The sequence below is a fragment of the Leptonychotes weddellii genome, chromosome 6 (genome assembly GCF_054177405.1).
Source record: "Leptonychotes weddellii isolate Sample4059 chromosome 6, ASM5417740v2, whole genome shotgun sequence".
Taxonomy (NCBI): Eukaryota; Metazoa; Chordata; class Mammalia; order Carnivora; family Phocidae; genus Leptonychotes; species Leptonychotes weddellii.
The window spans coordinates 47544275-47568663 of record NC_138374.1 but is presented as its reverse complement, the minus strand read 5'-3'; the positions used below and the strand labels follow the sequence as shown (position 1 = coordinate 47568663).

General features: G+C 53.5%; 2 protein-coding genes across 26 annotated transcripts in view; one reads left to right on the top strand and one right to left on the bottom strand.

Annotated features, from left to right (window-relative positions):
- The window catches only part of CAMK2G (calcium/calmodulin dependent protein kinase II gamma), a 54592-nt gene extending 35116 nt beyond the window's left edge, over positions 1–19476 (bottom strand). For 7 of the 25 annotated variants that reach the window (XM_081822924.1, XM_081822921.1, XM_081822919.1 and 4 more), the window contains exons 1-3: positions 19290–19474; positions 17844–17938; positions 6839–6898 (exon numbers count right to left, since the gene is read on the bottom strand). In XM_081822924.1, coding sequence (XP_081679050.1) covers positions 6839–6898; positions 17844–17938; positions 19290–19354 — 220 coding nt within the window. In that variant the 5' untranslated portion in view covers positions 19355–19474. Of the gene's footprint in view, positions 1–6838; positions 6899–17843; positions 17939–19289 lie in introns of all 25 variants that reach the window. The other 18 variants (XM_081822930.1, XM_081822927.1, XM_081822929.1 and 15 more) reach the window with 11 other exon arrangements.
- POFUT4 (protein O-fucosyltransferase 4) overlaps positions 1–21500 on the top strand; it is an 88641-nt gene extending 67141 nt beyond the window's left edge. Inside the window, exon 3 of the mRNA XM_081823093.1 lies at positions 21476–21500. Coding sequence (XP_081679219.1) covers positions 21476–21500 — 25 coding nt within the window. The remainder of the gene's footprint in view (positions 1–21475) is intronic.
- Positions 21501–24389: the final 2889 nt, after the last annotated feature.

Here is a 24389-nt window from a genome sequence, read left to right as displayed (position 1 = left end):
GTGTAACGCAGGGCAAGAGCAAGGGGCGCCGAGGGAGGCTGACCGCAGAGGGACAGAGGATGACAAGACCAGAGGGCCCGAGAGCCCTTTCACAGGAGTAGATGGGAAACAGGGAATTAAAGGGTGGGGAAGAAGCGGGAAAGGTAACACCCAGCGGGAAGTCACAGGGAGTGAGGCTAACGGATGGTGAGCATGGGAGGCAACATGCAGACTCAAGCAAGGACAACAATCACTGTTTATTCGGCGCTTCTTATATGCCAGGCCTGGGGTTAGGCTCTTTGCAGACATGACTTATTCTACAAGGATTTACTGAGTGCCTGCTACGTGTGGGACTCCATGCTAGATGGAAGGACAAAGTGGCTGTCCCTGAGGAGTTGATTCTTCCGGACGACCACCCCGAGAGGAGGATTCCTCCCATCCCACAGATGAGGACGCTGGGGGCTCAGAGACATCGTATCTTACTGAAGGCCAAAGATGCAATAGGTCAAGATGTAAAGCCAGCTCTTTCTGCCTCCACAGACGGGTCTACCCCACCGCTTCCTCTAAGAAATGTGGTGTAGCCCACACAGCCAGGCACCAGAGCAATGGGGCCTGTGAGAGAGACTACCCACGAGCGTGCCTACAGCAGCAACACGGACTGGTCTGGGAGGCCAGGGCACCGAGCAGAGCGGGGCAGCTCACCAGCTGCCGGCAAAGGCTTGCAGGCAGAATCCATTCCCACTTCCCGCCTCCAGAGCTCCTGGGCAAAAAACCAGCCTAATGTCTTCTGAGGTCTCCTCCTCAAGCTTCTGCCCACAAAGCCACCTCGGGCTTAAATGCCAACCCCTGAGTACCATTCTCATGCAAACACAGGGCGATGCTTTGGCAGGCTGTCTGTCGAGGCTGTCCCTGTCCCGTCCCTCACCTGAACCCTCCTGATGCGGAACCTCTGTCTGACCTTCACGCCAGCCCCGGGCAGTTTCAGGAGCACCTCACAGAGCACTTTTAGGAAGGGCCTGACACCAAGCTGGCCGGTGAAGTTCTCGGATACACAGGAGTCACCATGTCTCTTCCTTGGCGGGACCCAGCCTGCCAACTGCCCCACACGACAGGTCCCATTTCCGGTGTCAGACTGTTTCCTCAGGGCTGGGGCGCTTCCCTACAGCCTTTCCCACCACAGCAAGATCATAAATTACAGGCACTTGGCCATTCCTACAGCTCCGTGGTTCTCCTCAGCTGACAAAAATGAGGACTCGGGCCTGCCAGGGCTAGATGGAGGGCCTACTGACTGTTGACACTTCCTACTGCCTGCTTTATTTGATCTGATCTGGTTACCCCAAATTCCACCCCCAACTGTGATTTACCATTGGGATCAAAGGCAGGGGGTACTTCAAAAATCCTTCCTCCTCCAACTGCCGTCTCCCGTACTTGGGCGAGCAAGCTCATACTTCACTAGGCCCCCAGATGACAGAAGGAAGGAGCTACAGCCAGACCCATTCCTCCCTCCCACCCTAATCAACCCGGGCATGCTCAAGTGAGCTCCCCCAAAGCCCTGCCAGCCCTCTCCCCACGTGCACTTCTCTGGTCTGAGTCGGTGCTGCGCACAGAGTCCTGCTGTAGCTGCGTTCCCTCGTGTCCAAAAGGACTTTCCATTTAATTAAAAATTTGCTATTAAAAAGCATTAAAGTGTGTAATACAAATAATCCCCTGGAAATCAGCTGTCCCAGAAGCTAAAGACCAGCCTCATTAGGGAGGGGACTAACAGTAGAGCAGGTAGGATGCTAACAACCACTCCCAGGGGAGTCCTGCCCCCTGGCCCTGCCTCTGCCGGCCCCCCACCCCTGGGCCTGCCCCCTCGTCCCGCACAGCGGGGCTGAGAGTGCTGCACAAAGTCCAGGTGCCCAGGCCTATGCCGAGGCGGGGAGGCATGGGCACTTGCCCTTCTCCAGGAAGGCCACACACAGAGCCCAGGTGGGAGGAAGCAGGGCAGGGGAATCAGAAGAGAAGAGCCGCAGTGGAAGATTAATCCTTCCAGGCCACTCAGCTCAGAGAATGGCTTTGATGTGTGCCCCAGAGCAAGGTACCACTGAGACAAGAAGGGACAGGTGCAAAAGGCCTCATAGCTGAACAAGATGCTATCTTTTTTTTTTTTTTCCATTTGTAAAGAAAATTAAGAGAACTGAGAACAAGAGGAAAAACTTGACTGTGCCACCCTAAGTGCCTATCCAGCAGAATCTTGATAATAATGACCCAAGTGAGCACCACTACTTAGTTGTTTCTGTGTGCTAGACATTGTGCTAAGTGCTTTACATACGTTATTTTATTGAGCTCTCACGTTACCTCTGTTAACCCCATCTCACAGGAGAGAAGACCGAGGCCCCGAAAGGAACTCATCCAAGGTCATCCTAAGTGGCCGAACTGAGACTTGAACCCAAAACAAACTGACAGCAAGATCCTTGATACTGTGGAATTGCCTGCAAGGAGTCCCCTTCTCTGTCCTCTTAGGCAAAGGAACTCCAACTTGTCCCCACTAGCTCTGGCCACTCTGTTCCGCCCAACAGTGTCCATGAGACGCCTTTCCAGAAGCAGGCGTGGCCACAGAGCTTCCGGGTCAATGGGGAAGACGGGCTTTAAACCGGCACTTACACAAATATGTCACTACGCACTACTGCGGAAAGGGCTACGAAGTAGAAGTGAAGGATGCTATGGATGTGTGGGGAAAAAAATAACCTGACACTCAGTCCATCCCACAGTATATGGCTTGAAGGCCAAGGAGGGCCAGACCAAGTCCACAGACAGAAAGACCTGGAAAAGAATGATAAAGCATCTGCTGCATTTCAGCGATAAAACTAGTTACTTTTTCTTTAAAAACTGTGGAGGGAAAAACGGCCCAAACACCTAAATACCTTCACTTGACGTTTCATACCTTCAAGGACTAACAACGCCATAACCCAAATGCGGTGGCTATTTCCGGTTCTTTAGAAACCACCCAACAATATGCCACATTTTAACTAGCAAATCTTGGCTCAAAAAGCTCTGAGAAAGTGTCACCGTTAAAAGTGTCTGCAGCAACAGCACGATGGAAAGGAGGTCCTGCTTCCTGGGGGCCAGTGGGGGACTGAGGCTGCCCCCCCAGGAGCAGGTGGGCAGGACTACCCGAGGCAGAGATTTAGGAGCTGCTTGGTCAGGATTCAAGGTGTTCTTCTTTTTCTTTGCCCCTGTTTCTGCTCCATTTAGCGTTAGCTGAATGGGGCCTGGGTCCAAGATAAATGGCAGCCTGGCTTAAATACCCTGCAAACTGAGCTGTGGCTGAGGATTTAGGGAAGGTCACTTCTGGTAGCTGGAGATCCTGTTTTCATGGCCTCCATTCTTTCCAAGCCGAGGTCTCCTTTACCCACTGAACCCTCTCACAACTCCACGAAGAGGCTAAATATTCTGCTGGAGGTTGCAGCTCCAGACCAGCAAATCCCACACGCAAACCTGGACGACACGATCGCCAAGCCACACACCCTGCTCCCCCGCACACGGCCCGCAGACCGGCAGTGTGAGCCTCCCCTGGAGACCACACTCCCGAGGAAGCTCAGGTCCACCCCAGACCTTCTGAATCAGACCCGAGTTTCATGCGATCCCTTGGTGATTCCTGAGCACATAAAAGTTTCAGTAGTACTGCTCTAAACCATCATGCCAGACTGTGATTGAACCTGCTGGGGCAGCTCAGCACGAAGGAAGACAGAGTCTATTCATTAGAGGAATTTAGAGCAGGGAGCAAGCAGATCACAGGTAGAACATGCTCCATTCAGGCTGGAGACAGGACGACTACCGGCCCCTCCTCTTCACTCCACACCTCTGGCCATTCTCCCAAAGCTGTTTCAGGTTCTGCAGAATGCCTCATAACCAACAGGCTTTTTTTTTTTTTTCACCAATAAACTTTATTTTTTTGAGTTTAGGGTTCATAGCAAAACTGAGTAGGAAGTCCAGAAAGCATCCACATACCACCTGCCCCCACACACATGGCCTCCCCTACCATCAGCATGCCCTACCAGCCTGACACATTTGTTACAATCGATGAACCTACACTGACACATCGCTGTCACCCAGACTCTGCAGTTTACATGAGTATTCGTTCTTCCAGCAGGCTTTTTAACTCCTGGGATAGAATATCTATTAGGGAAGAAAACCAGGGATGCCTGGCTCCTTGCACCAAAAATTCTTCTGAGTTCAAGTACAGCAGCCAGAGAGGGACCATGTATTCTCTGTTCTCAGCTTCCTCAACTCTGAGCCACTCTTGGGCTGGTCCACTTGTATCCCCGTGGGATGGAGTTAAAGAGGCTGGAGCCAAAGGCGCCACAACTCTGAAGGACGGGGCAGCGAAGAGAGGGGAAGAATAGTGAATTAGGGCACAAAACGGCCTCCTCTCTGCCACAAGCCAGATCAGGATCCATGGCAACCTCAGCCTCCTGGATCTACCGCCCCACCACGTCTCCAGGAGCCCGGTTCCCACCGGAAGCCAGAGAGCCCGGCCAGCCAGCTCTCCCAGGACATAGTCCTGACTCACCCTTCCCTCTCTCTGCTCTTGATCCCGGAATAAGGCCCCAGAAAAACATCACTCAGGATCTGGGAGCAGTTGTGAAATGAAGCACAGTTCTAGGCAATCAGATGCTGATGAAGTGAGTGTGCCTGGCCTGGCCTGGCTTGGATCTCGCGGGGCCCCTAACAGGGCAGATGATTAGGGTAGGCGGTCCCCCAACTGCCAGGATCCTAGGTCGAGCTGGGGGCAGGTGATTAAAAAGGAAAGAGCTACCAAACCAAGTGAGGTCTAAAAGGTCAAAAGTATATATTTAATTTCTAGAAAGGCATAAAAAGAAGGGTACGACTGTTTTCAGCTAGAATCCCATTTTTGTCTTTCCTGGTCATTTCTCAACTGTCTTCATCTTACCCCAACCCTTCCAGGGTCGATCAAGTCTGTGCTACAGACGATGCAGATGTGGTTCTGCCTCCTGCATCGCCCACCCCACCTTTTATGCTCCTCCTGGCATGAGAACAACTCTACGAGTTGGTCACGAGTAGCATAAGGGAAGGAAGTTGCCGTCCTCAGATCCTGAGACCTGGGACTGGAACATTAAAATGCTCCCGTGCTTGTGGATGACTCTAGTTACCCACATGCTTTTTCTTTCTGTTCTGGAACTTCTAGGTTAGAGGTCACAAGCTCAAAAGCCTCCAGGGACCAGGTAGGCAGTGCAAACATAAGGTTAACAAGGGAGTCGGCAAAGGACGGTTGGCCAGTAGACTTTGGGGGGCAGCCACTGCCCAGCTCTAGCTGATTCTGGCCGCATACAAATGCGGGCTCAGCAGAGCCCTAATGTCTGATTCGCAAAACTGGGAAACAGAATTTTTGTTCCCCCAAATGCAAAATCTTGTTTTTAAATACTGGCAAATAATAAAATATTTTTAGACCACTGAGCTGGCCAAACAAAACACGCCCGAATTTGCGACTGCTGCTTGGCGCTCCTCTCATTGTCTCTCCTACCCAAGGTGACACGTTGGTCCCCACTGTGCTGTTTGCAGGTGAGCGTCTGACTTCGGAGCTCACGCAGGGAGCTCCAGGAGTTCTAAGCCTGGGACCCATTAGCTGAGAGGTGTTGGCTCAGTGGGACACACCACACCAGCAGAGCTGAGCATTGGCTATGTCAATCCGCTCCGGGTGTAATCCAAGCTGCTGATTGCGATCTGTAAAACCCTGCATGGTTGGAGTTCTGGTTAGCTCAGAGCTACTCCTCTCCCCTTGGGCTGGAGTACGACCTCAGCTCTCCCACGTTAAGAGCTCACGTTAAGCTTTCCAGCCGAAGGTCTGGCAGACCAGAGGCTGGGTAGCTCCAGAGGAAGCATCAGGCTTCAGCAAGTCACCTCCCAGCCCCGGCCGCCAACAGAGCAGAGCAGGCCGCCTCCGGGGCACTGTGGGAGCCCCGATATTTAGGCCATGCCTGAGGAGCAAGGAACACGTGTTTTTCTTTGTGATGACTCAGGGCTTTCAGGGAAAAACCTAGGAGATGCTCCCTGCTCTGCCTCAAGTCAAGACTGGGGTTTCTGCTCAGACACTGCAGCCAGCCCCGTTTCTATCCCCTCTGCGAGAAGCACCAAATCAGGGCCAACGCTTCTGGCAAAGACTATTTCAGCTGAACAATGTAAAACTGAGCTGGAGTGGGTTGTGGCAGGCAAACCTCCTCAGGCTTTAGGACAACCAACAATGTGCTCTTGTCCCTCAAGTCAGGGTGGGAGCAGGGAGAAATCCTCTTAATTTTTTCTCCTTCCCCATGAGAGTGGCTCCTGCCTTCCCTTCTCCAGAGAAGCCAGGTGGGTGGGCAGCTTGCTTTCCTGGCTCTGGGGAATACAAACAGGAGCACCATGGAAACCCCCAGAGTGCGCACGACACCGTAACAGGAACAAAACTCTTTCAAGTCCAGAAACAAAATCCGGACCCTTTTATGACGGCTATGGAAGGCCCCTGGTGAGGGATGCTGGCAGGCTACTAGCCCGGAGCCTCACACGCTGCAGGCCCTGGACCTCAGCCCAAAGACGGAAGGAGAAGGGGAAGAAAGGGAGTCTGAAACCTGTTCTAGGACCTCCTATCCTGGCCCTGAAATGGCAATGTGGGGATGGAGACCCGCAGGTCTCTAGAGCAGAAGGCCCCAGCGTTCTGAGCAAGACACACCTGCTATCCCACTTGGACAAAAAAAAAAAAAAAAATTACACCAGGCAAAGATCCAGGGACAGAACTGGTTTCAGACACAAAAGCAGTGGATCTCTGTTCTCCCTACCTTCTACCAGATGCCCAAGAATTACCCCGAGCGAAGGTGCTTACCAATGTTTGGATGTTTCAAAAGTCGGCATATCCGGGCCTCACGTTCTAGTTTCTGGTGATCTAAAAGCAGAAGAGAGAAAACAAAAACCATCAGCCATCCGTTCTATTTGTGGCCACCTGGCTATTCATAGTCCTTCAATTATTAGGCACCAACTATGCACTTTTTACTAATTTGCTGAATTAATGCAGCAAGTCACGGCAATCCTAGAGACAGGTATTACGACTTTTTTCAAATGAGGAAATGCCCTAGGAAAGTCCCTCAAGTTAGGGAGGCAGAGTCAGGACTTGAATCCAGGTCTTCGACTACAACTCTGGTACCCTTTTCACTACAGCAGGGATTTCACTGGGCCAGGGCGTCCAGAATCTCTTCCTTGATAGAGATAACTAAGTTTTATTGAACACCCACTATAGGACCAGGTACTGTGCTAGGAATTTTGCAAATATTCTCTGATTTAGTCTTCACAGTATCCCTGAAACATAGTGATGCTGACAACCAAGATGATGATGAAGATGATAATGATCTGACAAAATGATAAGCAGAGCTAACATTTCTCGAGAGCTTACTTCGACACCAGGTACAAACATCTTTTAATTTATTCTCATAACCACTCTATGAGGCTGGCACTATTATGATGTCCACTTTGCAGTAATTTTGCTTCTCCCCAGGATCCTCCTGGCCACACCCTGCTGTGAGCGCTCACCTCTTGGCACTCAGGCACTGGGGTTACTCCGTTTTGGTGAAAGGACCCAAATCCAGGAGTCCCCAGGTACAAGCAAGCTGCATTGGTCGGTTCCTTCCACAGGAAGGCAGAGCTCCAGGAAGTAGAAAGAGAGGATGCTACCACTCAAAGCAAGGCAGCCTAGCAGCCCTCCCCCCTCTACCTGCTGCAACAGTCCCCTCCTTCACAAAGTCTTCCCTGTTCTTCCTGGCAGATGTGACTTCTCCTCTCTCTGAGCATCCCCCCATCTTCTGCTGCACTTCTTAGAATTTTCACATCGTAGATTATGTCCAGTATCTTTTGGTCCCAAGCTCTTCAAAGGGTGGGACCTCTCTGAGTGATGCTTCCTATCCTAGAGTTCCTGCCTTGATGGGGCTTCGTATTGGTTTATCAATAACACCAATGGTAGTAACAACCATTATTTACTGAGGAGTCACTATATGCCAGGCAGAGGCGTGGGTTATCTTCCTTCACCCTCACCGAGACCCTGTGAAGTAAAGGATCTAATGAACTCCTTGCCATTTGAACTCCAGTTCATTTGAACTTCATTTGTCATGAACACTACATGACAAATGAGGAAACTGAGGCTTGAAAAGTTGAAGTAACCCACCCAAGGTCCCAGGCAGTGGATGCAGGCAGTCTGAGCCTAGAGCCCTTTCTCCATCATTATGCAGTGATGACAGGATAAAGTGAGGACAGCTAGTAAAGACTCCGGGCTTTGGGAGGCATTTCTCCAGGTCTGGGCAGGTGCCTTCACATCCACACCTGCCAAGCAATTCCTGCCTCCCTTGGTAGGGGCTTCTGTCCACCCCACCTCTAGCTCAACAGCAAAGACCCTCTGTAGAGCTCCCTATGGCCCCCACAACCGTCCTACCAGGGAGGTGCTATCACAGTCACCTCTTCACAGACAATGAAACTGAAGCCCAGAGAAGTTAAATAACTCGCCCGAGATCCTGCAGCAGGAAAGGGAAAGAACTGGGATTCCAACCCAGGCCTGCCAAAATGATGTAGTCTGAGATAACACAGGGATTATAGACTAAAACGATTCACATTTGTTGTTTCACCAATCACCCCCCGTTTTGTCCTAAACTTTCCCTTTAGCAACAGCTCTGCTTTGTGCAAGAAGGAGGTGGGGACAGACAGAGATTAGTTCCTGCTGCCCAGCTAATCCATCCCAGCTGCCCAAAGATCTGGGTCAGGTCCTTCTTTCCATCCTCAGTTTGGCGTTAGCACTGACCAGGATGCAGCCAGAGAACCACAGGTGACCCCACAGGTCGGTCCCAGGGACCTGCAGACCCTGGAGGTAGTTGAGGAAGTAGTGCTAGCCCTGCTCAGTGGCAGGGGGGCTTGCTTCTTCCAGATCTGGCCGGGAAGATGCCAGGGCTACCCCGCCTTCCTCCCAGCTCCTGGAACTGGGCTGGAAGTACCAAGCTAGCCAGCCCCAAAGATTCCGCCCTCTGACCACTCACCTCGCCACCCTCTGACCCACAACCCTTGGGCTTGGCTGCCCAGGCAGGTGCAGGAGAACAGCATCTTGCAATGTGGAGGTGGCTGCTGAGGGGAAGGCCTGGAAGATTAATGTTTATCTCCTCCCTTAAGTCTCTTACTGGCTAATGGTTACAGTCCCACAAGAGTAGCAGCACTAAAAATAAGGGTGCTCTGGCTTCACCAGTGACTCAGAACAGGGAGAGGAGAGACACAGATTCAGACTTCCAGCTCCTCGAAGGAGCTGCCCAGCGTCCAGAGGGTCCTTGTTAGCCACTTAATTCAACCCTGTCTCCAAGGAGCCAAGTCCCCATGTCTTCTCTGAATCCCAGGCTGCTCCTTAGTCTTTGTGCTGATCCTTAGCGTGTACTCCATCCATGAACACAACAGTTTTGGAGTCAGACAGCCCTGGGTTGAGTCCGAGCACGGCTATGGCAGGTGAGTTTTAAATCCATCTGCGCCTCATTCATTCATTCAAAAACACTGTTCTGAACGCTACGGCTACAGCAGTGAACAAAACAAGACAAAAATCCCTGCCTTCGTGGAGGTGATATTCTAGTTGGGCTGGGAGGGGGGGAGGGACAGACAAGAAGAAGGGGATGGCACAGGAAATGTCATGGCAAGTGCAAAATGTGGGAAAATAAAGCAGGGAAAAGGCACAGTACACATTTAAATAGGACGGTCATGGAAGAGCCTCAGCAAGGAAGTGACGTTTGATTGGGACCCGAAGGAGGTGACAAAAGGAGCCAGGCACATATCCCGGGGAAAAGTTTCCTCACTTGGAAAACGGAGGCAGGGCTCTCTGCAGATTAAATGCGGTAACTGGGTAAATGCTCAGTACAGTGCCTGGCACACGGGGAGAACCTGATCCAAAGACATTGAGCGAGTCGGACCCAGAGTCCAGCCAGAGTCCACAGCACACCAGCAGAGCCCTCTGACTTGGCCACAGCCCTCCTGAGGGGGACGTATCCCCTCTGGGCTGGAAGTACCAAAGCTGCTGCTTTGGGTGGGGCCCGCCCTGGGGAAAGGAGAGCAACAGGGGCTTCTCAGAGAGAGGACAGCCTAGCCGCGCCACTGCCTACGGGATCCCCCCTCTTCCTCGGCCTCATCCTTGGAGGCGGTGGCGTCCTGCCATCCAGAAGCTCTGCTCAATGAGCCATGGGGTTTCTGCCTACCATACTCTCCCTGCGTCCTTACACCGTGCACCGTGGGCCAGCGCCCCAGGCTCCCTGCTGTTGTCTCCTGCCCCCGTCCCCCACACACCTCCCGTCCTGGAGTCCCCTCCGGGACCGGGCCCTGTCTGGGCAAAAAAGCAGAGGGCTCCATGCCAGCAGCAGCAGTGGCATTTCAGGAACAAATATGGTTTGTGGAGTATCTTGCCCAACGGCAAGGGCTGTCCCGGCTGAAGCACAGCATCACAACCCCAAAAGGGGTGAAGCCACTGAACTGACTCAGTCCACAGGAGCAGCCTGGGCATCCGGAGGTGGTAACACACCAGCTGGTGCTTTTGTCCCAAAGATGGCCTTCTCCCTCGAGACACCCCTCCTTCCATGGACCCCTGTGCTCGCTGTTCCGAGGCCTTCAGAGGCTGACCCTCTTCCCACCCACCTTTCAACTGGGCTATTTCCCGCCCCCTCACGTGGCCCAGCCCCCCCTTCCTGTTTGACAACAGCCACTTCCCGCTTCTGCACCGGGCCACTTCCTGCCTGCCTGTGTGCTGCTGCCATGGACAGACCCGCCCCGGCCGACCTTCAGCCCAGCTCTGACCACATCTCTCTGCAAGGTTTTCCCCCACAGCAGCAGAGGTAGCAACAGGAGCAGAAAGCAGAAGTGGCCGTTATCAGGGACCTGCTCGGGCCTTCCCTGACAGCCCACCCAGTGTAGAGCCAGGCCCGAGAAACAAGCATCCGTGGAGGCCTTGCCTCTCCTGCCTTTGGCCCAAGCACTTCGAGCCTTGGTCCAGGCCAAGTACCCATCACAGGAAGAGCGGCAAGGAGTGACCAGGTAGTCAGTGCCAAGGGAGGCAGAAAAGAGGAAGCAATGAGGAGACAGCATGTAGCAAAGGGGAGGCAGGGTTCTAGAACCACCTCTCCCCTCAAACCAAACGAGAAGCCTACTCCAAATGCACTTGCCTTCCCCCCCACAGGACCAGGGGCCAGGGAAGGCTGGCCACTGATCCTCCATGGCCTTGTAGGGACATGACTGACTTAGTGACATTTCCCTAAAACCACAAATGCCAGTACTAGCTTTACATAAGATTCTACTGCCACCTGAATACACCACCCTCTGTGATGGGAAAGAACACACACGGCCCTACTCCGCCTATGAGGACCCTCCCCACGTTCCAATCCCAATGACACCTTGGACTTTCCAAAGGGTATTTCAAGGTGCCTGTGGTCCTGACATGAATGACGAGAAGATTCCTACAGCTTCCTACAGCCCAATTTCAGATGCTCCAAGTGGACCGTCTCCTCTTGCTGCCCTCCTGAGTGCACTCCTCGTCCTTCCCAAGCGGCAGAGGCCTCCGTCTGGCCCCCGGGGCCTCACTCTGAGAAAGAACAAGGGCACCATAGGGATTTGGTGTCATAATCCACATTTCCAGCTGCTTATAAACAGCCCCTGGGCTTGAGCACTGACCAGTGGGAATCCCAGGCCACAATCCCATTGACCTCATCCTGACACTGCGATGCCACATCCCTTCCTCTTTGAATCTCACTCCAAAGGTGCAAAGAATCTCCAATTAAGAGCAAAGTCCATCCACCATGCCTGCGCAGGGGTCACGGCTTGGAATTCCTTCACACTCACACACCCGGGACCAGCCGCGTGCTGTGAGTACAGTGGGATGGGGCCCGAAACGTGCTCACGTCAACCCCCCAGGCTCTGTCCGAATCTGGCACCCTCCTTTTCTCTTCAGTCCTCACTCAAGCAGCTCTCACCAGATGACACAAAGACCCAAGCCCCACTGTGGCCTCTGTGTCCTAAGAGAAGCTTTAACTAAGGAGGGAGAGGAGAGAGGCACTAACAAGTGCCCCATAACCAAAGTCTCCCAAACCAGCTTAGATGGAGAAAATCCCCATGGGGTCACTTGCAAGTTCCAAGAAGGCAGGGCTCAGCCTCTGGACACTCTGGATTCTCTCCGGGCCAGAACCGGGTCAGCCGCTGAGTTCTCCATGCCCCCGGCAGGGATCTGGGTGCCTACAGCCTTTGCCCACTGTTTTGGTGACATTTCCTTCATGGTAACCAGCCCCAAGTAAAACATCCCAGGAAGCAGCCCCTAAAAATAGCTCCTCCCAGGGCAGCAGCAAGCTGGGGGGAGGGGAAAGAGAGAGAGGAGAAAAGAGGGGAGCAGATGGGAAGCTGCTGCTGATAGGACCCAGGAAGTAGAGACGGTGCTGGGTGGGGGGGTGGCTGGAAATATCCCCACCACAGAGGGGTCTGTACCCAGAGAGGTGGTACAGATGAGAGCGAGGCCTCGGCCAGCAAAACAGAGGGATTTGCTCCACCAGGCTTAGAGCTCTGGGCCTAGATGGAGGTGTGGATATCAGCACGTATCACAGGAACAAAATGCTCAGAATGTGTGTTTTCAAGGGAGGAGCCACAGGGTAGGTGAAGACCATACTGCTTGAGGATGCTGGGGTCTGAGCACTGGCAAAATCACTGGCATACCTACAGCTCAAAAATAAACCAACCAACCTTTTGTGCCTTGGTTTCCCCACTGGCCCTGGGGCAGATCTTTCTGGCCACGGGCAGATAACAAAAGGCCTCTGCCAAGAGGCACTCAAGAGGTGCAAAGTGCCCATCCCTTCCTGTCATCACCCTTTTGGCACCCATGGGATCAGGCCCCTGTCGGCCTGCCAAGGCTGTCCAGAGAGCAAGCACAGAGCTGGGGGCAGGAGCCTGTCATACCCACTCCTCCCCTTGCCTGTCTCTAGCCTCAGCAGAGAATGGGGTCAGCCACTCACCTCTAGGTTTCAGCATAGCCCTGAAGCTTGGAGCACAGCTTCTGACAAGAGACCAGGGCAAGCAGCAGGGAGAGAGCAAGGATGGGGCCACCTTCCAAACTCCATCCCCACCCCATGAGGCCAGAACCCAAAGTCAATTGGGAAGGTGGGTGGGATGGCAGGGTGACGGGCCAGTGTTGTACGAACTAAGTCACATAGCTCACAGCGTGACTGTATGACAAGACAGGCCCAGCATAAGCCTTTGGCACAGAGAAGGGACCTCCAGGCTGCTTTCTCATCCACTTAGGGGAACAAGTCAGTGGAAGCTCAGTCATTTATATACAGGATGCCCATTTCTCTGTCAACAGAAACTGACTGGCCTGTTATCCTCAGGAGGAAAGCACGGTTTTGTATACGACCTCCTTAAATGCTTCCTCAAGTAGCAGAGTCCCGGCGTTCCAGCGCCGCATAGATCGCTCTTCCTCCCCCCCACACACCCCCCCGCACCCCCAGCCCCAGCCCTGCACTGCTGCTTCACCCTCCCCTCCCTGCCCCCCGCCCCGCTTCACCCGATCCTTAACAGGAAAGTCTTACTTGGAGATACCACAGGGTACACGAATGTCATGGGGGCCACTCAGGCCAACACTAAGGGGGTGGGGACTTACAGCTGGCACCACCCAGGGGGATCTGATTTCAGTCCCCAGGGCCAGCTGGACCCAGAAAGGGACAGCCTTTGCCCTTCTGGTGGCCAACATGCCACAACCTCAGGCACTCAGCTCCGCCACAGCCTTAGACACAGGCCGACACCCCAGTCTGGGGGGGTCAGAGGAGGCCCCTAATCACAGAAAAGCCCATGGGTACAGATGGCCACATACCAGCAGAGATGCCACCTGGAGAAGGCTGGGCCAAGGTTTGTCTGGGAAATCTCAGAGAACATAACAAGAGCTACCGCTGGTGCGTTTGCTGATTTTAGATGGCGTTTCTTAAACCGTGGCTGGGGGACCACCTGCGTGAAATCCACTAGGGCCCATAAATTCACTATACTTGTTTAAAGTATAGATTCTGGGGCCCAATGCCAGACCTCCTGTGGATAAAGCCCAGGAATCTGTGTTTTTTAACCATACTCAGGTGATCCTTATGCACACTAAAATTGAAAATCGCTGCTGAGAGGAAGTCCCAACATTGCCCTATAAGGGAAGAAAGAATCATAAGCTACACTGTGTTCCTACATCTCCCACCTGCTATATATGCCCCAAGAACAGGTCTTTAACCTCATGTGTCCTCTCCAACAGCCGTGTCAGGCCTGCAGCCTGGCTCCATGGATCAGAAAGGGGGAACCCAAGCCAGCACCAGGGTATGAGGGTTCCTACAACTCGGCTCTGAGTTTCCTGAGAGCCAAAGCCAGGAAGCAACCATGACTGGTTATGTAGTCCTCTGAATCCATTCGTTCGACATGTATAGGCTAGGTACGTGTCAGGCACTTTGCTGGGCCCTGCCCACACAGAGGTAAAGAAATAGATACGGTCCCTACCCTTTACCTCCCAGGTCCTCAGGAAGAGGAAAGCTTTTGCTTACATTTAGCCTCAATAGAAACTTCTTCACATGGGGTACACAGATTAATAAATAAATAGCAAGTGCTGTAACAGATTTCAAAATATTGTTTCTGGTAGCATCTCTTAGTAAGGCCAAGTGTCCATGTAGTAAAAGCAACTGTAATCCAGATAAATGGGCCAAATACAGAGATTCCTTATGAGGCCAACTGTTCCAAGGATAAATCCTAAACTACGGAAGAATAAAGGACCATTTGCCCTTCAACTATAGCAATATGGGGAAACGCTTTGGATGTAAGCAAGAGAGCAGGATATAAAATGTTATGCTCCACGAGGTGAAAATCTATATGCATATGAATAAAGATAAGAAGGGAATCTGAAGATTTAAAAATAAAAAAAGACATAAGGGCTCAGGCTCCTTGGGGGGGTGCTCTTAAATCTTAAAATAACGACTTATCATTGCCATCACCTGGCCCACTAGCTCCTGCATCCAAGCCTATTTTAAATGCCTCCTTCAGCCTAGTGGAGGCTAAGCTTGGAACCACGGGCTCCCTTAAGAGCCCCAACTCCACACCTATGACTGTTCCAAGCAGAGGGAGTGACGTTATATGACTTTCAGTGACTTTATGTAGACAGGCCTGCAGACAAAGACGGTGCTCAACGCACAGCCACACGAACTCCCTACCTTGTAACACAGCTACGAACGTGGGCCTCTGAGGCCACAATGACAAGAAACAACAGAGCAAAAGGATTCCCACCCAGATTCAATCCCCCCGTAAGACCAGGTGATCTCTCCCCATGCCTCCTGAGCACTTCACTGCAGATGCCCGGGAGAAGCAGCTTGATACTCTTTTCTTTCCTTTTGATTCGCAGCACGGAAAATCACAAACAAGAAAGAACACAGGCAGAGAGACTCAGCAAACAAGGCAAGCCCCTTCAGACCCTCATGGATGACTCTGGTGGGCCCACCACATTCCTGGACACAGAAATCCAACACCTGCGGAGCCCTAGACAGACAGACAGCGAAGAGTGAAACCCAGCCCCAGCTGCTGCACCTTTATAAAATATACAGCGTAAACTGAGAGGCTGCAGGGTAGCCACGGGCCTTCACTCCCTAACCCCATGGGCACCAGCCTAGTGGGCACCCTGGCCCAACTCTCCAGGAGCTCACATCCCCTGTGCCCACACCTACGGCACAGCCCCCAGCTTGGTCCCTCCATCTCCAAGACAACACCCTCCCACTCTCCCACCTCCGAACCATACTGGCACTGACAGATTCCTGACCCCTCTGTTGGCATCTGTGCCCGTCAGCCAGGACCAAGCCTCTGTCCCTAAGTTAACCTGGTATGCAAGCCACACAACAGAGCCCCAGTCTTGGCATAACCATCTCGAAAGAGGGGGAGTTGATGTCTGAAGCATATGATCTTACACAAGAATCCTTTCCTTGAGGGACAAAAAAATCAAAGAGAAATCAAACCTCATCCAATTTGGGCAGGGAAAGAAAGATGTCAGTTGGAAAAGACAAGGCAAGGTTTAAAGGAGGTGAGGAAGGGGATAGGACATGATGACACAGGTCAGGGAAGTTCAGGTGGGTAGGGAAGGAGGAGAGAATGACAGCCGAAGGCAGGCAGCTTCACAAAGTCACCACGACAGCAATCCTCACATCTCAGAGTGTGGCTCCCAGTGTCCCTCCCTCCCTCCCTCACCCCTGGGTCAGAGGACACTGGTGAGATGAGGAACACGAAGCATTGCATCATTAACTGGAGACACCAGACACCAGCCCCATTTCTGATGCACCAGGGCTCTGCTGTGTGGGCACAGGGAGGTATCCACTCTTGAGCTGCCGTCCCTGCCTGAGCCCTGCACCCTTGGCCACAGGATGTCTGCCAAAGAGCCCAGCCCACTGTGTCATCCCCCTACCCCAGGGGAGGAGGGCATCTGACTGCCCACATATCTCTATGGCAACCGTCGCCTCCGACTCAAGGTACCCAGAGAGAAAGAAAACAAACAAATAAGTCAACTTTATAGCCAACGTAGAGGAACCGCAAAAGATGGAGGCTGGGAGGGAGACAGAAAGACAAGCCCTGTTTGTGGGGATGAAGAGAAGCCCTCCCAGCCAGGAGGCAGACACAGCCTTGCTAAATAGGTCCCAGAACAACTGGACACATGACAGGAACCCACTGTCATCTCCGTGGAATTTAATAGCTTCTCTGATGCTTAGGGACATCAACTATAGCTCTCACCCCGGCGTCGCCTGGGTCGCTATTAGCCACAGCCCTCACCTTCCCCAGGGCATCAGTCCTGGCTCCTAATATATGTGTGGGCATCCTATTGCCCCATACTAACTCCTTTCTCTGGGTCTAAAAACCTTTGTCCCCTGCTGCACCCCACAGCCCTCAATGACGACCCATCCCCATACCTCTGTACTCACCAGACCTATTCACAGAGCACTGCACACACTGCTGGGTCTATACCTATCAGATGAGGTGAGTTTGGCAAGCACCCAATACAAGGTTCAGGGAGTGTAGGTTCAAGGTGTGAAAGACAAAGACAGGGCCTCACCCTCCTGGCCCCAGGTACTTGGGAGGATCTCACAAATCAGGCTCCAAGGCCTGGGCCTTCACAATCCTCGGACCTGGAGGCAATGCTGCTCCCACCCAGACCAGGCCACTGAGATTTCCAGACCATGAGGCATCACCCTCCACCCAGGACAGGCTGCATCTGCTGCTGCACCACCAACTTTGTAATTTGATCAAAAAAGCAATCAAGTTCATCTGGCAGGATCTGTTCCCGAGAAGCCCTCGCCAGCAGCAGCCTCCCCTGATGTTTACAGATTCCCTTCCCTTGGGAGTCTGTTCTGCCGCCTGGTGGGCAGGGGGAGGCTGGATTTGTCAGAGCTGTTCACTTACTGCATTTCCATCCTAAGTCACCACTGGGGCACAGGGACCAAGACAGGCCTGGAGCAGCTGCCCACTGCCCGCAACACAGAGACTCCAAATTAAGAGCTCTCTGTTCCATGCCCCCATCACTCCCCATGTCGCTGCCTCCCTTAAAAACCAAACTCCCTTGAGCCTTTAGGTACCACTCCTCCCTGTAGCTACCTACATGTCTTACATCTTTTTCATTCTTTTCTACCTGAGCACTTCTGGTTCCCCATGCAACTCCTTGCCTGGCTTCCAAGTCAACCAACTCTGAAATTCCAATTCTTCTGCAGGGGCTAAAATACACAACTCTCAATTCCTGGAGCATCTTCAGAAGCTATAGCCCTTGGAGGCAGCCTAGGGAGAGGCCAAGATGGGGGAACACTCACCCCGGGCAGATAACTTCTTGGTGTTGATGATTTTTGCTGCGTACTCTTGCGTGGAGGTTTTCTTCACACACCTGCGGACCACAGAGAAAGCACCCCTGGAGGGAGAAGGGGGAAAGAACTGGGACACGGAGCAGAGCAGTGACACAGACATGCTTCAGGTCTGAGAACAGCGATGCTCCCGTCACCAGCCCTTTAGTCAAAATCATACACACCAGCGTAGTGACCATCACCTTCTAACCTGGGGCAGAAGGATGTGGCCACTGCATGACACTGAACGGATGTGGGTGGAGGACCACCCCATCCCACCCCCCACATCTACTTTGCTGGACAAACAGCCCCAACCTCAGGCTGTACATCAAGAGCTGGTGGGCAATGCTTAAAACACACACCTGCTGCATCTCCCGGACAGCCCCGCAGTCCGGCCAAGAGAACCAGGAGAAGGGACAGAGACCCTGCCCTTCTCTCAGCAGAAATAGTTGAGGGCAGGGGAAGGAGAGATTAGGAAGACGGTATGACTCCGAGAGGGAGATCTCCCTCAATCACGGGGGTAGGTGAGGAAAGTGAGGCTCAAACCCCCCACGACCGGCTTCATCCCACTGCATCCCTGGCTCAACTGACAGCAGGGAAACAGAGGATCCAGTTGTAGGTCTCAGACACCAACAGCTCCCCTACCCCATGATTTTTTCCACTACTTTCCCCCCAAATGGGAGCTCGCACTCTCTAGCTCTGGAAACGTCTAGGGGGGCGGGCAGGGCGGGGGCTGCAGTGGCCGGGCTCGGCGCCGCGGGTGGGGGTGGGGGGGCCGGGGCTGCTGCAGCGGCCAGCTCAGTGCAGAGGGGAGGGGGATGCTGCGGCTGCGGCGCGCGGCTCCCGGGACCACTGCAGGGATAGGGGGAGGGGACAAGGGGGTGCTGCAGCACTGCCCAGCAGCGGGTCTGGGATCCTGAAAGCATCACGAGCGGGGGGCGGGGCCGGGCACCAAACATCCCCCCACACTCGGGCACCGCAGCGGGGTTGGAGCTGCAGGGCCAGGGAGGGTCCAGAGTGCCAGGAGCGTGGGACATGGGACAGAGTGCTGAGTGAGCTCCCGAGCAGGGTGAGGAGGGGGCGCGGCGAGCAGGCGGGGTCAGAATGGGGGGCGCCTGAAGGGTGAGGGAGGGGCGGGGCTGGAGGGCGCCCAGGAGTGGTCCGGGGGCTGCAGTCCCCGCGGCAGCGCGGTGTGCAGCAGCCCGGGCAGCTGCTGCAGGGCACGGAGGGGGCTGCGGGGCACGGAGCTGGGGGCGAGGGGGCCCCGGAGGCGGCGGGCGGGAAAGGCTGGGGGTGGGGCGGGCCGAGGGGGCGCTGCAGCGGCCGGTGCAGGGCCGGGGGGGCGGGGCGAGGAGCCGCATAGCGCCCGGGCGGCGGGGACAGGGTGGGGGGCCGCGGCGGGAGGCGGGCGGGTCGTACTTGCCGAGCTCCTCGAAGAGCTGATAGTCGTCGGTGAAGCGGGTGCAGGTGGCTGTGGTGGCCATGCTGGCGGGCGGGCGGACGCGGCGGTGCAGCCCGCGCCGACGTCGGTGCACAGTCACCGCCGCCCGGCCGAGGGAGCAAGAGGAGGAGACGGGGCTGAGCCCGGCAGCACCGCGAGACTTTACCGGGGAGAGCGAGGGAGGGAGGGACACCCCCGCGCCCGCCCGCCTGCCCCGCCCCCAGCCCCGCCGGCCCCCCGCCCGGCCCCCGGACCGCCCCCGGGGAGGGGCCTTCTGCCGTCGGCCCCGCCCCGCCCCGGGAGCCGCCCGGGCTGGGCCGCGCGCTCGGGGTAGCAGGGGGCGGGGGTGGGGTCCCAGCCGCGGGCCACCAGAAGGGAGCTGAAAGCCTCACGACCTGTGGGTTTGTCCCAGGGTGGACCCTGCAAGGGCTCGGAATGTGCGTGCTATGTGTGTGTGTTGGGAGTGTGTTGGGGTCTGGACCACCGAGTTTTCTAGTCGTCCTTAGCCCCCCGGCTCACACGATGTGGAGAGAGGGCCAAGGTCAAAAAGTCCGCTGTCAGACTGCACACGCGGGAGGCGCCCCCAGCCTGTGCAGAGCCAGTTCTCTCAACAGCCTTCCCTCTGGAAGCGGACAGTCTAGACTTGTGTAAGCATCAGGGCCATTATTAGATAAAACCCTTCAGGCATGGTTTGTTCAGGGAGACCAGGCCAGGGCCAAGGATGCAGGTGGAACTCTGCCTTCCTGCACTCCAACCCTGGCGATAAGAGAATGTTGTCTCTCAGGCCAGGAACGAAAGGGATGATGAGGTGGGAACGATTAGAAAGGTTTTGTGCGGTTGTGGGCTAGAAGAGCAAGTGGAAGGAAGGAGAAAAAATATCCCCATTTTTCTTGCAGGGCACCCTGTATTTTTATTTTATAGCACTCATCACATTTTGTCATGATATATTCAGTTTACTGCTACGAGAGGCAGTAGAGCTAGAATGTGGTTGTCTAAAGAGTGAATTCTGATGTCAGACTGCCTGCTTGGATTTCTGGGCAACTCACTGACCAGCTGTGTGATGTTGGGCGAGTCACTTAATCTTTCTGTGCTTCAATAGTTTATCTGAAAACTGAGAAGAATAATAGTATCTACCTCACAGGGTTGTGAGTATTAAATGGGCGAAATCACTTAAAGCACTTTGAATAGCTCCAGGCACCTGATTAGAACAGAGGTAGCTATTATTATTTGTTTAATATTTGCCTTCCCACTAAGTTGTAGGCTCCAGTGCAGGGCCTCTGCCTCCTCTGTTCACCATTGTATACTTAGCCCCAGTCCCTCAGTAAACATTTGTGGAATGAAGGGACTACTTGGGGCCCCCGCAGGGGGAGTTACCATCCCTTCCTCTGTAGCCACTGTCAGAGGACAGTAGAACTGAGGCACACAACTGTCTCCGTGGAGGAGAAACAAGCTGGGCGGGTTCCCAACCTTCCCTGTCCAGGCAGCTGTACCCCAAGTCAGGGGCCAGCCCCAACTGGGCAGGACAGGGTTGGGCCAACTGCTGCAGCTCAGTCTGGATTACAGCAGGACACCCACTGGGAGTCAGGCCTCCATTGTCAGCAGGCTGGCTCACCGAGAAGGCAGCTGAGAGGCGTCCCAGCCTCCCAGGCTGCCTCCCTGAGGGGGTGGGTGGAGCAAAGCTCCCAAGGAAGGCTCCCTTACTTTCCTCACCCAACAGCCCTGGGAGCTGGGGAAAACCAGACTGCCCGGTGGGGGCGATTAAGGGAATGGGAGAAGAAAAGCTTTAAGAGATTGCCTGGGAGGAGGGCAGCAAGGACCAGAGGAAAGGGCTGAGGTGACAGAACACCATGCCCCACCCCTCCCCAGGGCAACAGGAAGTAGGCGCTGGGGAGTAAGGCCACTTCCTATCTCAAAGCACTGGGGTGAGAGCCCCGTTCTGAGTCCCAGCGTGGGGCAAGGCAATGAGATTATACGTGGGGATGACAGTGAGTCCCGAGTTCCTGTCATCCACCTTAAAGGCAGAAGTGATGGCTAGTCTGCACTCCAGAAATAGGGGCTGCATATTAATCATCAACGTGCCCTTCCCGAGCCCTCAGGACAACTTGGTTCCCGACCTCCTCATGCCGAAGCTTGATATTCATTAATGTAAGGTGGCTTGAAGAAGATGGAAGGAGATCAGAACAAGCTAGGGCTGCTGTGAAGTCCCCAGGAGGGGTATCCCAGGAAAAAATGTAAAATCAGGACTACAGCTCCCAGGTACCCACTGCGAGAGGGGCTATCTTCCCCACTGAGGGTGAGCGTTCTATGCTGGGTTTTGGAGGGTACCCATATAAAGCACTTTGCACGGAGTCTCTGGGTAAAAGGAAGAGTGATGAGAAAAATAGTGGGGGGAAGCCTGGGGGATGACTCACACTGCTGGGTAAGTGGGACTAACTGCCTTTCAACAAATGTTTATCGCCTCCCTACTATGTGCTGGGCACTGCCTCTCATTTTGAGAAAGGTCCAAATAAAGTGGAAAATTAGACATCACAATGAAAACAAAACTCAAATCAATCTCTCCTTTTTCCTTTCTTTCTTTTTTTTTTTTTTAAGATTTTATTTATTTATTTGACAGAGAGAGACACAGCGAGAGAGGGAACACAAGCAGGGGGAGTGGGCGAGAGAGAAGCAGGCTTCCTGCCCAGCAGGGAGCCCGATGTGGGACTCGATCCCAGGACCCTGGGATCATGACCTGAGCCGAAGGCAGACGCTTAACCAACTGAGCCACCCAGGCACCCCATCCTTTTTCCTTTCTATGTCTACCTCGCTTCTCCCTCTCTCACTACTTCTGTCAACAGGTCAGACTCTGACGTGGCCAGAGTGGCAATTTGGAGCCTATAGACACCTTTGTGTGCACACACAAATACACACCCTCGTACACACCCTCCTTTACACTCTAAAACTGCATTCCAAAATTAGGGAGGGAAGCTTCTCGCATTCAGGGGGGCAAGTCCCATGGTGTAATTTTTGGAGACTTCGAAGAGAAAGATCGGAAGAATGACAGAGGGTCCCACCCAGTGGAGCACCTCTGGTGATTACTGGGGCATCGATTTCCTGTGTAATCCCCTGCTCCCCGTGCTGTGGGCAGGGCCTGAGTGCTGGTGCTGCCCAGGGGACTGGCTGCAACCGGAACAGTGCAGCTTGAGGACCCCAGGAAGTTGCCATAGATACTGATGCGCAGGGAGCTGGTGAACTCGTTATTATTTATATGTATCTTCCCTCTAATTGCTGTGGGGCAGCTGGAGGTTGTGTGGGTGCTACAGCAGTGGGGATCAGGAGGGTCTTAAAAAAAAAAAAGAGTGAGAAAGACAAGTGAAAACACTTAAGTTTCTTTCTGAAGTTTTATTTGTTTAAGTAATTGCTACACCCATTGTGAAGCTCGAACTCATGACCCTGAGATCAAGAGTCGCATGCTCTTCCAACGGAGCCAGGCAGACACATTTAAATGAAAACATTTAAATAAACAATTTCTAAACTAGGGGGTCTGGTGAGGGGTGCCCCTCTCTCCCCTGGAAAACACATCAGATCACAACCATGCACGGAATAGTTGATATGCCCATCCTCAGTAACTACTCCCAACAGTCATTGTCCTTAGCGGGAGTGTTTTCCCATCCCTGCCGTGTCTAAGAGCTGAAAAAAGGATTAGGAACCACAGATTTAACCAGTATTTCTTAAAAGAGGAGCTGAGGAATTTAAAGTGAGGGATTGAGCTCTGAAGGATTGGGCATTGGGGATGAGATTTTGGAGTGAGAGGCTGAGGACATTCAGGGCGAGGGCTGAAAACTTTGGTGTGAAGAGCTGAAGTGTTTGGAACAGGGTCTGAGGTGCTGGGGATGAGCTGAGTTCAGAATTTCAGATGAGTTGTGGGAGTAGATAATGTGAGGAGCTGTGGTATTTGGAGGGAGGGGCTGAGGGACTGGCGGGGAGAAACTCTTCCATTTTCTAGCTAGAGGTCTGATTCCAAAGGGCAGTCTGATTTCCGCCTTCCCACCCCCGAGTCCAGTCTCTCTGCCTCTCCACCCCTCCACCATCCTCCTAGAGAGACTGCACTCCTTGAAGACAGAGGGTACCTGATCTTTCTCCTTGTATCCTTAACACGTAGCACAAAGCCTGGCGTATAGTAGGTGCTCAATAATTATTTGTAGAATGAATGGAGTACTGCAGGCATGAAACAGAGATATTAGGACGAAGAGGGAGCACCTGAGGAGAGGTGACAAAACTGTCAGGAGAGAAGGAGGGAGATACTGGGGTAAGGGGACGGCTGCCTGCACCAGCGGGGACGGTCAGGGCAGGAAGAGAGGCATGTGGGGCCCCCTGGTGGGCAGACCTGAGGCGCACAGGGTGCTAGAGAGAGGCTGGAGAGCAAGAGGAATGTGAATGAGAGAGGTGTGGTGAAGATAACAAAACCTCAGTTGTAGCTAACCTTTAGGGAGCACCTGCTACAGGAAAGGCAGAGGCACTAAGTACTCTAGCTTACACTTTTCCATTTAACCCTCACCACCGCACTCTGTGTGTAGGAGCCATCAGCCCCATTTTACAGAAAAGGAAACTGGAGTTTAGAAAAAGCAAAATTGGGGCACCTGGCTGGCTCAGTCGGTAGAGCATCTGACTCTTGATCTCATCGTCGTGAGTTCGAGCACCACGTTGGGTGTAGAGATTACTTTAAAAAAAAAAGGAAAGTAGCTTGCCTAAGAGCAAACAACTAACATGTTGTAGGGGAGGATGTGACTGAAGAGGAGTGAATAGAAATGGGTATTGAGGTGGGGGAGTAGTAAATGGCATGGGGGATTCAATTCAGATGTGCTCATACCAGCCTTGGGACCTAGACTGGAATCTTAAACCCAACGTGGATTTATCCCAATCGAATCCTCATCCTGAATCCAGGCACTTACTCAGTAGGGCACTCAGTCATTCATTTCTTAAATTCTTTGATCACCTCTCCGTTTCAGTCACATGGAAACCTAAGAGAACAATTTGACAAAATTCTTGCCCCCATGGAACTTGCATTGGAATTGGGTCTGTATTGCAGCAGGCAATGA